The following is a 13,613-nucleotide window of genomic DNA, read 5'->3' as shown; positions in this document are numbered from 1 at the left end:
GTAATTTATGTTGTTTGAATACGCTTGCATTGCATTCAAATTAATGAACAAAGAAAAATTTTGAATATTCTATGATACATGTACACAAGAGCTCGATCTCTTAACTCCTAGTATAAACTATGTGTCAAGCAATATTCGAGATACGCGGAAATTCGAGATACGCGGATTTCCCTGGTCCCCATTATCCGCGTAACTCGGGAACAGACTGTAATGCATTGCAAAATACCAAATTGATTCCATTTGAAATTTCTTCTTCTTCTTCTTTCGCTATGCGAGTCGGGGTATATCCTCCTACGCTAAGTCGAACGTTTGTTCCCTTACTCGTAATCAGAGGCGTACCGACTCTGTCCGAACTCCTATGAAGGGGCTCGTCCTTTAGGACCGGCTATAAAAGCCATATGTCCACCCGCCGGCCACGGGAGGGATAATTCCTTCCGTTGTCAGGACACAAGAACTCGTGGTCCGCTTGATTGACTCAAGCAGTACGAGATGTGCGGCAGCTAGGATTTTTCTGACCTGAGCTCCAGCTCAGCGTGACCACGCGGTCGTGCCGTAACCTTACTTTTCCGCTAACCCTTTCAGGAAACTTGTGCACTGCTAACCTCCGCTCTGATTCACTACCGAACTGGAACTGCATTTGAAATTTAAATAGATTACAGAGTGATTGTAAGTAAGGAAGGATTGAAGATGTCATATTCCGGTTTCAAGATTCGATAACGGAGTTCACAAAGGCGATCAACGCGTTTAAGCTTACACGCTTTCCAGACTGCACCGTCGCGTAACGCGACGTCGCCTGACAGGCGCTGAACTCCATGTAAAAAAAACCTAGCGCGATTCGCGCGACATCGCGCAAGGTTTTTTTTATATGGAGTTCAGCTCCTGCCAGGCGACGTCGCGCTGTAGTGTGGACTCCGAATTACTCTATCCATCGTAAAAGTCTGTATAACAACGACAATAAAAAATCCAACATGACTGCGACATCCTCACTGTTTTGTAAGCCTTGGTTTTCTGAATGGTGATTGTCAAAATCATATGAAACGTCAAATTTGTCGTGCGTAACCCACAATATTATGCGTCACCTTGACCGTATGTCACTTTAACCCTTGGTTTCTCGTTCCGAGGAATAGCAATACTTCGCCGTCGTTTTTCCTGCGAGTCTGCCGAATTTGTTCGTGAAAGAATTTAAAGGTAGCTGAAATTATCGCTTTAATTTGCCGTCTCCATTCGTGGGCTTGTTTCACAAGCATCCGTGGTATTTTCTGCTTACACTTCGTGGACCGCGATACCGTTTCTGGATCGGCTTCCTAATTACATAACGTGCGATTGGAGGTTAATCAAAACTTTTCATTCCTATCGGACAGATGCTGACCAACCAGATCGTCTCCGCTGCCCGGATCATGGGAGTTCAGGCCCGCCGCAACTACGGAGTTTCGGCCGTTCTGCTTTCGAAGGCGACCGACCCAATCCAGCAGCTGTTCGTGACCAAGCTTCGGGACTATGCACAGAAGAGCAAGGGCGCGTAAGTTAAACAAATAGGATGGGACCTGTTTTGGTCTGATCAAAAGAGATTGACACGAGTTCCTTTTCAGGGGTGGAAAGTTGGTTGATGCGTCGCCGGAAATCGAAAAGGAACTGAAGCAGGAGATGGATAAGCTCGCGAAGCAGTACGGTGGAGCCGCGGGCGAAGATATGACCAACTTCCCTGCCTTCAAGTTCGTGGACCCGACAATTGATCCCATCAATTCGACCGCCTAAGTAGCAACAGGTCGGCTCCAAGCGGACCTACTACAATAGATCTACTACTAAATTCTACTGAAATCGAAACAGATGTAAACAGTTCATTTAAATTGTGTTAGTGTTTATTAAGCACAATAGCAAAGAAACTGGAAAGCCTGTAATCTCTAGTGGGAGAGGTACCTTTTAATGTATCGACGATGTGCACCGTGAGGCTTATTTTGGCAGGTTTCATGTTTGTAAAATGTGAGTAACCGTTTCCTGCAGTACATGCATTCGATAATCGGTGGCAAGCGTTTGGAACGTAAGCAAAAGGCGCCGTAGTTCCGATCTCGAAATAAGATTTTCAAAGTTCCCGGTGCAGGTGCAGTACTGGGCGAGATTTTCCCGCTTAATTTGCTTGCACTTGACGCAACGCAAGTCTTGCAACGTGTAGGACATAAGCTTACGCTGTACCACATCCAGCAGCCTCATTTCGATCTCCACGTTATCATAGTCGACGTTGCATTGCGCACAAAGCCAAACGGGCTGCTGGCCATCCTTGAGCGCCCGATGACTGTCTTTGCACAGGTCCAAATCGCGACAATGGTTGCACGCCTGACATATGACTTCGGTTAGTACAAACGATTTGGTCATCTCTTTCCAAATTGCTTTTTCGCTGAAGTCACCCACCCCAATCAGGAGTAGCATGTTTCGACGCATCGTGGTCACCTGCTCTTCGGTGTCCTTGCTTATGTTCAGAGCCCGGGTGACTGCCTTTACGAATTCCAGCGCTGGCCCATCAGCACCGCGTGCGTACCCGTCGTGCATTTTTTGCACCATTCCATATGCGATGCATGCTAACTTTTTCAGACCATTCTCTGGGGTCGCACCTTCGGCCAGCGCTTGCAGGAACGACACGATGAAACTTTCGAAGCTCTCCCGGCATCGCCGTTCCTCCGGCAACTGCTCCGAAATGCTCCAGTTCATCTCCAGGGCTAGTTCCTCCTCCTGCTCTTCGGATTCTTCTGTCAGTCCGACGTTCGGATCAGATTCTCCAGTGGTGATCACTTCCTTCGGCAAATTTCCTCGCACACCGCCATAGTTGGTTGGATCAATCCACAGCAGGAACTCCCATGCCTGATGAAACGATAGCGATACGCTGTGGAACATTTCGCGATTTCGGATGTTCTGCACGACGAAATCGGTGTAACTGACTGCATCGACCACCGTGCGCTTGCCGGTATCGATGACTATGCGGTTGAAATCGGCATAAATGATGTCCGCCTTCATGCGTCGAAATTCTGCCACAATTTGCAGAAACAGCTTGCGCATCAGCGTATTAAGTGCTCGCCGAAGGGCCGGGTCGTACAAGAGAGCACGGCTAGAGCGCACCCAGCGGTAGAAATGAATTATCTGGAAGTCGGAGAACACATTGCGGTTGATGGAAACCTCGCGCAACCACGTGTTCACCATGGTGCGCATCACTCTAAACGCTTGACTGCAAAGCGCCGTTTCATCGTAGCTAGAAAGTTGCTGACCACCAGGACCACTTGTGATCATCTCCTCCAGGGATGCCTGTGGAATCACGTCGAATGTAATTGCGGACGAGGTACCCTCAAGCTCCTGCACTCGGCTTGCTTGCAGCAGCGCCGACACGGCCAGACTCTCCACATTAAGCTCCACGCAAACCGAGCGGTACAGACCGGGCCGGTTCTGTACGATTGAAATGTTGTCCTCGAATTCTGCCAACAAGCGACTGTCATCCGCCTCGCGTCCTCCCAAATCCGGTCGAGGGCCAGATGAACACCATAGGACAAAGTTGTGCTTCTGCAGCAACCTGGCATAGAAAAGGTCCGCTCCGAAGAGCACTGTGTCCGGGGGCATATTGCCCAACGGTAGGTGGAAGTAGCGACACTGGTCTAGCATCATTTGCACCACGCGGTTGAGGTTGAGAAAGTGTCTTATCATTGAACGTGCCCCATGCCGCTGCCAGTCCAGTCCGGACAGTAGCGCTGCGTCGTCCGCGATGTGAATGGGGACTTCTGGGAACTCGAGGCATACCGGTAGCAGCTGGTTGATCTTTTGCAAACCGACCGCCGTCTGCAGGCACAGAAGCGTAGGTCCACGTTTTTCATCTCGGTATGCGGCAAGGGCGCGTGTTACTCGCTGGTACACCTGCTTGGCATCGATTTCCATGAACACCTCGAATGTCATGTCCACCGGCGGGAGCATTTCTTCTTCCGTTCTATCCCCACCTCCACCTGCCAGCAGCGCAATCCGTTCCGAGGTATAGAGACTCTTCACCGTCGGAAGTTGGTTTGTGCGCACCGTGTCCAGCACGATTACGAGCGCCTTTTTGCTGGCGGGTGAGAAAAGGCCCCACATTTCACGCTTCCCGGTCGGGGACACGTGCTGGTAGAGGAAAATTTTACGCAAATTTCCCCCACAAGCACCTGGTTTTAGGTACGGTGCGGTCGTGATGCCGCTTGAGAAGCCACGCATTTCGAGTTGCTGAATATTGAACGTGTCGAGATCTTTCGTTGCCAGTGCGGCCAACGTACGTGCTTCAGATCGCTGCACGGCACAAACGCAGCCCAGCTCCATTAGGGCACGAAACTCGAGTGTCATCTGAGTCTCGTAGATGCCCTCGATGTCGGGTGTTGCCAGGTCGGCTAGCAAACCTAGCCTATTGTCGCGAAATACCTGCTCTGGCACGACATACTGGTAGAGATGGTAAACGGGGCGGGCCCGGGGTAGCATGCGATGAACCTTCTTCCACATCGATTTTGCCACCCCTCCACCTCCAGAGCCGCCATCTTCCGGTGGTGCTGGCGTTCGCTGATTTACGTAGAAGATACGCGGCACGGATAGGCGAATTTTGTGCAGTTCATCGCCCACCATCGCCCATAGCGTGAAGTTGCCCAGTTCGTCGACCGGCAACAGTTGAATGATTTGCCAGCTCTGTTCGATCAATGAACGTTGCGTTTTGCGCAGAAATCCGCCCAACGTGGCGGCCGATCTAGTAGGCGGCAAGGTGGTTCCAGCGGGTTCCAGCGCATCCGTTCGGAGTTTTTTGCTGTTGCGTGCATCACGATGGTGTCGATCACGACGTGCAAGCTGCCATTTCCATTTTCGCTTATGAAACTGCAACCACTCGATCAACTCCTTTCGTGTAGTGCCTGTATTGGGAGGGTTACCGAGTGCTTCGCGCCATGTTTTCGGTACCGTTACCGAAGATTCCGCTTCACTATCTTCGGCCTGATTGTCAGAACCCTCTCGGCGACGTTTATGGGTCACTGGGACGCCGGACGCCGGTCCGGAACCGGTCTGTTTCCGAACAAGATCTTCCACATCGGTCACTGCTCCATGCTCGGGAGCTATCGGTTTCGGTGCAACCGAAAACATCTCGCTTATGCGACGTTGCTTTAGTATGTCATTTTTCTCCAGCATCTTCTTATGCAACCATTCCGGATGCTGCACTCGAGGAACGGGATTATTTAAGCCTTGCAGGGCGGCGGGGATGGTAATGATTTTTTGAATGGTGCCTCCCAGGCGTTCGATGTAATAGTTCCAATCCAGCACATCCCGGATGTCCGCATCGCCCATGGTATTGTCTTTGAGCCAGCGCCGCAAATAATGACGCCGCACGCTTACCTCCGACTGAAATATGGCCAACGGGATTGCCCGTTCGGTAACAGGGGCCCCTTCCGGTTTGCGTGAGATAATAAATTTACATGCCAACCCGGCATCCTTCACCATCTGATCGCCGAGGAATTCGGCCAACCGTTTTGCGGTAGAGATCGAGGTGGACTTTTGCTCGCCGTAGTCCTCCAGCTTGCGCGACATCGAGCGGTTTTCGGAAATTAGCTCGAATAGCTCGCTGTCGGGCATGTTATGACCCTTGCTGTACAGTACATCCAGCCAGTAGTCAGCGATTTTGGCAACCGCGGCATAGCACTGCTCCAGCGTGGCGCCCTGCAGGAACGCCTCAAACACGGACGATTGGAAGATTTTGATCAGCTGTAGTTCACCGCGGCGCTTCACCTCGAATCCTTTTAGTTCCGCCAGCGATCCATCAAAGTTGAAGACGGCGTACCGTTTTTTGAGCTTTTTGCCCTCCTCTTTGGCAGCCGGCAGCACCATTGCCAGGTATGGGCCGTCCACTTCGAAGAAGATGGAGTTTTCCGAGCGAATAGAATACTTCGCTCCAGAGCCATCGCTTGAATATGGCCGCTCGAGCACGTGGTACTGATCGTTCGTGAAGTGATCCTTTACCATCGTGTTGAGCACAGCATTCGGGTAGGACACGTTGATAGTTTTTTTCTTCTGGTGATTTGTACGAACCGTAAACTCTTGCGGGAAGGATGCCGGCAAAATGCACCAGATTCCATCCGTGTCGAGCTCCAACGGTCGTCCGACACGTTCGATGATTTCACGCGCTTTGGTGATGATATTCGAGCCAGTCAGGCAGACTATGCCGGCCATCGGCATACTATGCCAGCGTGCACCCTTACGCATCACGTAGCCGTAGAAAGAATTGAGGATACATTTGTGCGCCAGCTGCAACGAATCATACAGCACCTCGCGTCCCTTGGCGGCTTTAATTTCTCCCGCATCGCCACTCTTCACCGCCGACGTAACGGCCGCTTTGGCACCTTTGGTGAGGGCTTTATATTCGTAGCGCCGGTCACGGAATGCGCGCACCGTATCAACGTAGAAACTGTTTTCCTTCTGGCAGATGGTGGATGTGCGCGTTTCAAGCCGTGTCACTTTGGTTTTCTTGTACGCCTTGCGGCAATAGTCGGAAAGCCGTTTTTTCTCGTAGTTCGCCTGATCTTCACGAGACAGCTCATGGAAGGCACGCTGCTGTCCTCCCGGGAAAAGTGGTGGAAATTTTTCCGTTTCCAGCTGCTGTTGGATGCGCTGGAACTCATTACGGCTAGCGGGGAGCATTTCACCGCGCCACAACCATTCCATATCTCGCTTGCAACGAGCATCCGGTTTGTTGTAGTCGCAAGCGGCGCAGTCAGCCTCGTTAACCATCGATGACGGCTGAAGACGGTTTGTGAGGATGATGTTCGGGTACATGGCTCCAACATCGAGGTGGTAGATAACAGGCTGTTCGAGTCGGGTGGGAATATCGTGCAGTTGCTGCAAAGCGGCCAGAATTGCCGCTTTGACCTCATCGAAATTGACGACGTCGGAAAGCGGAACGCCCTCCTCGGTGACGATTGCATGTTCCAGTACTTTGTCTACATTGGTTTGCAGTTGCCGAATCATTTCCGGGTCAAGCCGAAAACGGGTACTGATGTCGGCCCGGAAAACACCCGATTCCAGCGCTTCGACGTGGCCTCCAACGTACGTTTCAGAGTCGAGCACGTGCCCATCGGAGCTGAGTTTGTTCAGCTCCGAAACCTGTTTGTTAGGAAACACAATGTCAACCTTGAATGCTTCTTTCATTAGCAGCGATTCACACAACGTGCCGGATCCCTTGCGAAGAATTTCATCCGGTTCCATAGGAATAATTGTCGCCAGTGCAAAGATGAACGGATGCACGTACTTCATGTATAGATAGTAGGTTGCCACTGCATCAGAAACCGAATAGTTCGCCAACACTTGCGGTTGTTCTACCGCCATGCGGCACATTTCTTCCGGATCTAATTCAACCGGATCGTAGCGTAGCTTACTCTTTGCTACCGCCTTCAAACCTTGCGAACCAACCGGTAAGTATGAATCGCGTTTTACCCAGCAAAGGCAATCCAAGTGCATCGCCGGTCTGCACAGATAGTTTCCATCGCGGCCGTTTACCTTCGAGAACCCGATCTCGCGCCGCATATCCAGATCGTACACTGCCGCGCGTGCCTCGACGAAGGGCCAATCGAAGAAGTCTCCGTTGTATGTTACGAATATGTGTGGTTTAACGTCTAGGATGTGATCGAAGAATTTCTGTAACAGACCTCGTTCGGTCGGTTCGTTGAAAACAATGAAATTTCCTTCGAACTCGGGCTTGGGTGTGTATTCGAAGTCGTCCACATCGTTGCTGATGATCTCGCGGTTGGTAATCAGATAGCCTTGGCCGTCGATCATGTACGAGATCATCATGATCTGATCCGTTTGAGCGTCAGGAAATTTTAGCGGCAGTTTGGTGGTCTCGATATCAAACGCCAGAACGACTGGCTCGGGACGGTCCAAAATATCGGGTCGTGGCGTAATGATCGGTTGTTCTTCGCTCCCACGGCAGCGAACGGTGTACCAGGTGCCACAGAAAATGTTCAAATCAATCGATACGCGCACATGGTACGGTACATCATGTTCACGCATATCCTCTATGTAGTCATAGAAGTCCACATTTTGATTCGAAGTGCTACCTTCGCCATCGTTGGCATCGAAACGGATCGCCGTTGAGAGCGAAGTGCTAAGCATTTGCATGTAGTAAGTGTTTGCTTTCTCCCGTTCTCGATTTTTACGCACCGCGTTGTTTAGATCACGCTTTACTTTGTTCATTTGTGTTGTATTGTGGAAGGACAGTTTCAGCAAGTTTTGCTTCAGCCCACTTAGGTGGTTTGGTAGGTCGAGATCTTCCTTCTGAATGTGTTCCACGTTCAGCAGCTGACCGGAATATTTTTTACTCAGAAACTTCGCCACTTCCAGCGTGTGCCCTTCACGGGTAATCAAAAGAAGGTATGGAGCATAGATGACGGTCGTTTTGTACCTGCTACCATCCATTTGGAGAAAGTACATGTCCAAAGCCGCAACCAAACGTCGATCCTCGTTCAATATTTCCGTCTGCAACCAGATAGACGGGCAATGTTATAGGAAAAGGGTATTCTATAAAACATGCCCAAGTGCTTCTACGAACCGAATGTATGTTGATAAGATAACCCGTACGCTCCAATGTATCTTTCACTCGCTCAAAACCATACTTCTGATCGATTTGATCATTTTCCCTGGACTGTCGATAGCCGATTTCGTTTGTGTCATCACTGAAAGAAACGGAAGGATCATCTAGTAGGCAGCAAGATTTTCGATTACAATATGATTAAAATACCCGTCCGTCTTTTCTGCCACAAATTTTCCAGTGTTTGTAGAAAACATTTTTCACCAGCACAAACCTTTCTCTACGAAAAACTAAAATCAATGATCAACCAACAACGACAGCGCAGCTCTGATGACAGCACGGAACGCGCCAATTCGGCTTGCGCGCGCTTTCTAAACGTCAAACCTGTTGACCATCTCTCGTGCCACCTTGTTTTGCTGACATTGTACTGTTTATTTTGAGTGCTCAGAGAAGATCGGTACGAAATGAATGAAATAACCCGCTTGAAATCTCAAATTGTGTCCCGTTTTTCGATTGGAGGATTCCAAATACGAAGGTAAGTTGCATAGACCAAAGCGAACCCAACTGTACATACCATCAACAAGTGAATCCTTTTGTTTGTAGTGAAGCAAGCCTATTTCTAGCACAACAGCTTCATACTCTCGGCGAGGCAGAACGCAAGAAATGGATTACGAACGTCGCAAATCATGTGCAGGGACAAAATCTACCTCACCCAATCGTGGAAAGGAAGCACATTGAATTGGCCATAAAGGAGGCAAACAACACCGGTCTGGATGACACGGAATCGGTGTTCGGGGTAATCAGTGCCTTCGAGGTACCAGCATTCATGTATTGCGAGGATAAGAAAAAGTTTCTGCCCGATACGAACAAACGAAGCTTGCTGGCGGCATCAGAGGCTAAATCCCACTACATTCGCGAACGATATTGGCTGCTCTGGCAGAAAACATGCCGACATGAAATGTTCGCCCGGCGTGCACCATTGGGCACGGATGAGACGGGTAACAAAAGTAAGCTCGTGCTACGCAAAGTCGAAAACTTATTATCAACATCGAAGATGAACGATGTAGTGCTGCTAGGTTTGCTCACACAACTTACTGAAGGAAAGTTTTATTTGGAAGATCTCACTGGAGCTATTCCAATTGATCTGAGCGACGCCGTTTACTCGGCTGGACTGTTCTGCGAGGGATGCTATGTGCTGGCTTACGGCAAGTATCGTGACGGTACGTTAAAAATCGAAGAGATAGGCTTTCCACCTCCCGAGCTGGCCTCTATCAGCAGAGCATTTTACGGGTCCATCAACAGTTGGGGTGGACCATCCAAAACGTTGCTTAAGTACTCGCGTAATTTGGGAGAGCTGGAGAAAGCGAACGTCGACAGTAGCATAGTGTTTGTTTCGGACTGTTGGCTAGACGTGCCGGAAGTGATGGAAAAGCTCGGCCAACTGCTCAAAGGGTATGATGATTTTCCACCGGTTGCTATCGTTTTGATGGGCCCATTCACAAAGGCCAACGAAAACTTGTATGGTCTCAAAAATCGATTCCAACGACTGGGCGAAATTCTGATGAATTGCGAGAAGCTTAAGGCACAAACCGATCTGGTATTGGTACCCTCCTGTGATGATCCTGCTGCGGCAAATATTTTACCCCGAGCACCGATTCCGGAAGCGTTGGCTGGTGACTTGAAAAAACGGTTTCCGCGGACGATGTTGACCACTAACCCATGTCGGCTGCAATACTGCACCCAGGAGATCGTCGTGTGTCGAGCTGATTTGGTGACTAAACTTTGTCGGAATACAATCCATTTTCCCAAACAAGGCCAATTGGAGGATCACGTAAGTAAATGGTTTACCAATAACATTACGCGAATGAATGAGCATTTTTGAGTTTAAAGTCACATCGATTTATTCTTACGTCATTCTTCCATCTTTCTTTTAAAAATTTGTTTCTCAGCCGCTCCTTTAGCAATCTTAAAATTTAAATTCTAGAATATCTGATATACGTGGGGGGACCCAAAAGTAACGGGAATCGGGTTGTAGGGAGAAAAGGGGCGAAAGAGGATCGGGTTCAATATTTTTTTTTTAAATCTTGACATGTTCTTGATCAGTATGCAAAGTTTAGTTTCTGTGAGTGCATCCGCTAGTCTTTGAGATTTTTTTCAGTGTAGCGGTTTTAGTGTTTTCGGCGATTTTGTGAGATGGCCAAGTGGAACTGAGGCCAACCTCGTTCTGGGCGCCCCTCAACTTCAAAAACGGACGAAAATGTTCAAAAAATCAACAATCTTATTCAGAATTTGTTTATCCATAATGGAGGATAAACTTAAAAAATCCACCCGGTAAATTTGAAGATATTGAGGGAAAACAGCTGGAAGAAAACGACGGATCCGTGGCGAGACTGGTTCTTCCAGGGAAATGCGACCACGACACGCCCCTGCCCACAAAGCGCTGTCCGTGAGGCAGCTTTTGACCAAAAATGACATGACACCGATTTTTCCATCGTGGAGGAACAAATTCTGAACAAGATTGTTGATTTTTGGAACATTTTCGTTCGTTTTTGAAGTTGGGGGGCGCCTAGAACGAGCCTCAGTTCTACTTGGCCATCTCACAAAATCGCCGAAAACACTAAAACCGTTGCACTGAAAAAAATCTCAAAGACTAGCGGATGCACTCACAGAAACTAAACTTTGCATACTGATCAAGAACATGTTAAGATTTTTAAAAAAAATATTGAACCCGATCCCCTTTCCCCCCTATACTCCTTACAACCCGTTTCCCGTTACTTTTGGGTCCCCCCACGTATGTTTGTTTTTACTATTACTATGCACAAAACCTGTGGATTATTCTTCTACTTCGAAACGATCGCCTTCGGTCGCGCCTGCCCTATGAAGGGCTTACACAACTTTTTACCTTTGAGTACGTGGATAGTGAGTCCTCTCGTACAGGGGATGGTCCGGTCCCTGTTGGGACTCGATCCCACACCGTCGAGATGGTGAGCCCCGGCGTTACCGATCGGCTGTCGCGGACCTCCTCTTATTATTATAGGTCTGTTTATATGTATTACGAACGACTGACCACCGATCTATGATATACCGATTTTCGGTCACAGAAGATACTCTCTTCGGAAAGAGACCTTGTTTCTCTAGGGGATGTCGTGCCACATAAATGTTTTTTTTCTGAATTATTTGATCATACCAATCCCTCGATATGATTGTTTGTCTTACCCATGTGTTAAAGACAGAAGGTCTTTATCAGTGCCCTAGACGGAATCAAAAATAATTTCTTTCTTTCTTTGCCTACAACCTTTATTCGTAACTTTCTTGTGGTGCACTTTGCGTTGTGCGTTGTGCAAAAAAATCGTCTGGCTTTTTCGTCTTCCGTATTGCAAGAAAAGTAGTATGTATGGTTTATAGAGGCTTTGGGATATTACTAGAAAAGATACCGAAGACACACCTTCGATCCTTTTTATCCTATCTAAAACATCGCCGTCGTCGGCGACGTTTCTGTTCGGCTAGCTCCGTTGGAACCACCGAAACGTTACACCGGTTCCAACACATTGCTCTTATGTATTTTATAATAGGAAGTTCACCTGTTTTTTTTTGTCATTTTTAAAATTTGCATCTTTTTCTAGTTTGCTCGGACGCTGATCAACCAAGGTACGCTTGCCCCGCTGACACCAGTCGCATTTCCAACACATTGGAACTATGATGCTGCGCTTTCACTGTATCCACTTCCAGATTTGGTTGCGATAGGCGATCCTTGCCAGGGGTTTCAAACTACCGAGCAAGAATGTACGGTTATGAATGTAGGTTCTTTTCCAAAATCAAAGTTTGCATTTAAAGTATACTATCCTTGCAATCGGTCTATAGAAGATTCTCAAATACCTGACGAGGAATAATATATTGGAACCGAAAAACAAAAATAAAGTATTTATGAAACTTCAGCCAAATCAGAAAAGATGCATGGGGCAAACCATAAAACAATAATGGTTGGTACTATGGCAAAAACTGAGAAACATTTTTTTTCTTTGCCATCGATAAATTTTCTAGCGTTGGTGTACACTCATATTCTTTACGTCAAAGTGCTGAGAAGTGTATATTTTTTTGTTTTGTTTTCTGATCCATTTGTTTAAACAATCGTCATCGTTAAATCTATATCGTCTATACGAGTTTTGCAGGTTCCGTTTGTTTCCTGAAGAAACCAATACACAAATACAATCTTCCAACCTTCATACATTGTCTCGTCATTGTTGAAACAGGTGAAGCCAACTCACCGTAACAGTGACGCACTGCGAAAACGGAAAACGAAATCGTGTGTCCTCAGATTTCTATTTTCGAAATGGCTACTAAATAAAAGTTTTCGCGCAGACAAGCATTCATTCCTTATAGTTCAGAGGGATCAGTATACAGAAGGCGGTAATCTACTCCGAATAAATCGAAAGAAGACATATTTCTTTTAACAAATCAAAATGAAATTCACATTTGCCCTCGTCTTTACCTTGGCCATGCTATCGCTGGTGCTATTTGTTACGGAAAGCAGAGCTGACCTGATTTGTGAAGAACTCCTCCCATCCGCCGCGGAAGTGCTCTGTCCGCTGAAGTGTAAGGACCTGAAGTTCAAAGGTGGCATGTGCGTGAATGGCGCGTGTGTCTGCAATAATCCCTAGTACAATAGAATCAGCAATAAAAGTTGCTTAAATCGTGAAAAAATGTAATAAAATATGTCGCAAAAGTTGAAAATTCAAACTGTTTTTTATTTTAACTATTAAGTTTGCGTTTGATTATTTCAGTTCTTTATTCCCTTTACAAAGGGTAATAACAACTGCGACATTAAAAGTAATACTTAATGAACAGTCCTTCTGATGGACATTCATGAAGGAACAATGTAAGAAGCTGGTTTTAGTGAGGGAGCCAGTAAAACAACCCTCCTTATATCTTAGCCATTTCACTTCCAATTGGTTTGCTGTTACCTCGTTCATGGCAAATTGACCTCCATGTGGCTCTCTTGCATTTCTACGACGTTCAGAATTTTACGTTGCGTACGAAAGCTTCTGTATATTTCAAACAG

At 47.6% G+C, this 13,613-nt stretch overlaps 3 protein-coding genes across 3 annotated transcripts in view; 2 read left to right on the top strand and 1 right to left on the bottom strand.

Moving 5' to 3' along the window:
* LOC131260701 (DNA polymerase epsilon subunit 2) overlaps window positions 1-13,249 on the top strand; it is a 65,801-nt gene extending 52,552 nt beyond the window's left edge. The window contains exons 2-4 of the mRNA XM_058262500.1: window positions 8,996-9,089; window positions 9,158-10,385; window positions 12,178-13,249. Of these exons, the coding sequence (XP_058118483.1) occupies window positions 9,019-9,089; window positions 9,158-10,385; window positions 12,178-12,444 (1,566 nt within the window). The 5' untranslated portion in view covers window positions 8,996-9,018 and the 3' untranslated portion in view covers window positions 12,445-13,249. The remainder of the gene's footprint in view (window positions 1-8,995; window positions 9,090-9,157; window positions 10,386-12,177) is intronic.
* LOC131261215 (ATP synthase-coupling factor 6, mitochondrial) lies at window positions 1,080-1,841 on the top strand. Its single transcript, XM_058263188.1, has 3 exons — window positions 1,080-1,188; window positions 1,362-1,519; window positions 1,590-1,841. The coding sequence occupies exons 2-3, from the start codon at window positions 1,362-1,364 to the stop codon at window positions 1,753-1,755; spliced, it is 324 nt and encodes a 107-aa protein (XP_058119171.1). The 5' UTR covers window positions 1,080-1,188; the 3' UTR covers window positions 1,756-1,841.
* Window positions 1,848-8,834, bottom strand: LOC131260439 (DNA polymerase epsilon catalytic subunit 1). The gene is made up of 3 exons (XM_058262161.1): window positions 8,765-8,834; window positions 8,576-8,699; window positions 1,848-8,502 (listed from the first exon to the last, which is right to left on the bottom strand). The coding sequence occupies exons 1-3, from the start codon at window positions 8,809-8,811 to the stop codon at window positions 1,966-1,968; spliced, it is 6,708 nt and encodes a 2,235-aa protein (XP_058118144.1). The 5' UTR covers window positions 8,812-8,834; the 3' UTR covers window positions 1,848-1,965.
* Window positions 13,250-13,613: the final 364 nt, after the last annotated feature.

This window comes from Anopheles coustani, chromosome 3 (genome assembly GCF_943734705.1).
Source record: "Anopheles coustani chromosome 3, idAnoCousDA_361_x.2, whole genome shotgun sequence".
NCBI classification, from domain to species: Eukaryota; Metazoa; Arthropoda; class Insecta; order Diptera; family Culicidae; genus Anopheles; species Anopheles coustani.
This window is presented reverse-complemented; position numbering and strand designations above follow the sequence as displayed.

Coding starts and splice junctions, on each gene's coding strand:
- LOC131260439 (XM_058262161.1), bottom strand. CDS start 8,811: ATGTTTTCTACAAACACTGGAAAATTTGTGGCAGAAAAGACGGACGG. Junction 8,700..8,764: donor GTGGCAGAAAAGACGGACGG/GTATTTTAATCA, acceptor CGTTTCTTTCAG/TGATGACACAAACGAAATCG. Junction 8,503..8,575: donor ATCTTATCAACATACATTCG/GTTCGTAGAAGC, acceptor ATCTGGTTGCAG/ACGGAAATATTGAACGAGGA.
- LOC131261215 (XM_058263188.1), top strand. CDS start 1,362: ATGCTGACCAACCAGATCGTCTCCGCTGCCCGGATCATGGGAGTTCAG. Junction 1,520..1,589: donor GCACAGAAGAGCAAGGGCGC/GTAAGTTAAACA, acceptor GTTCCTTTTCAG/GGGTGGAAAGTTGGTTGATG.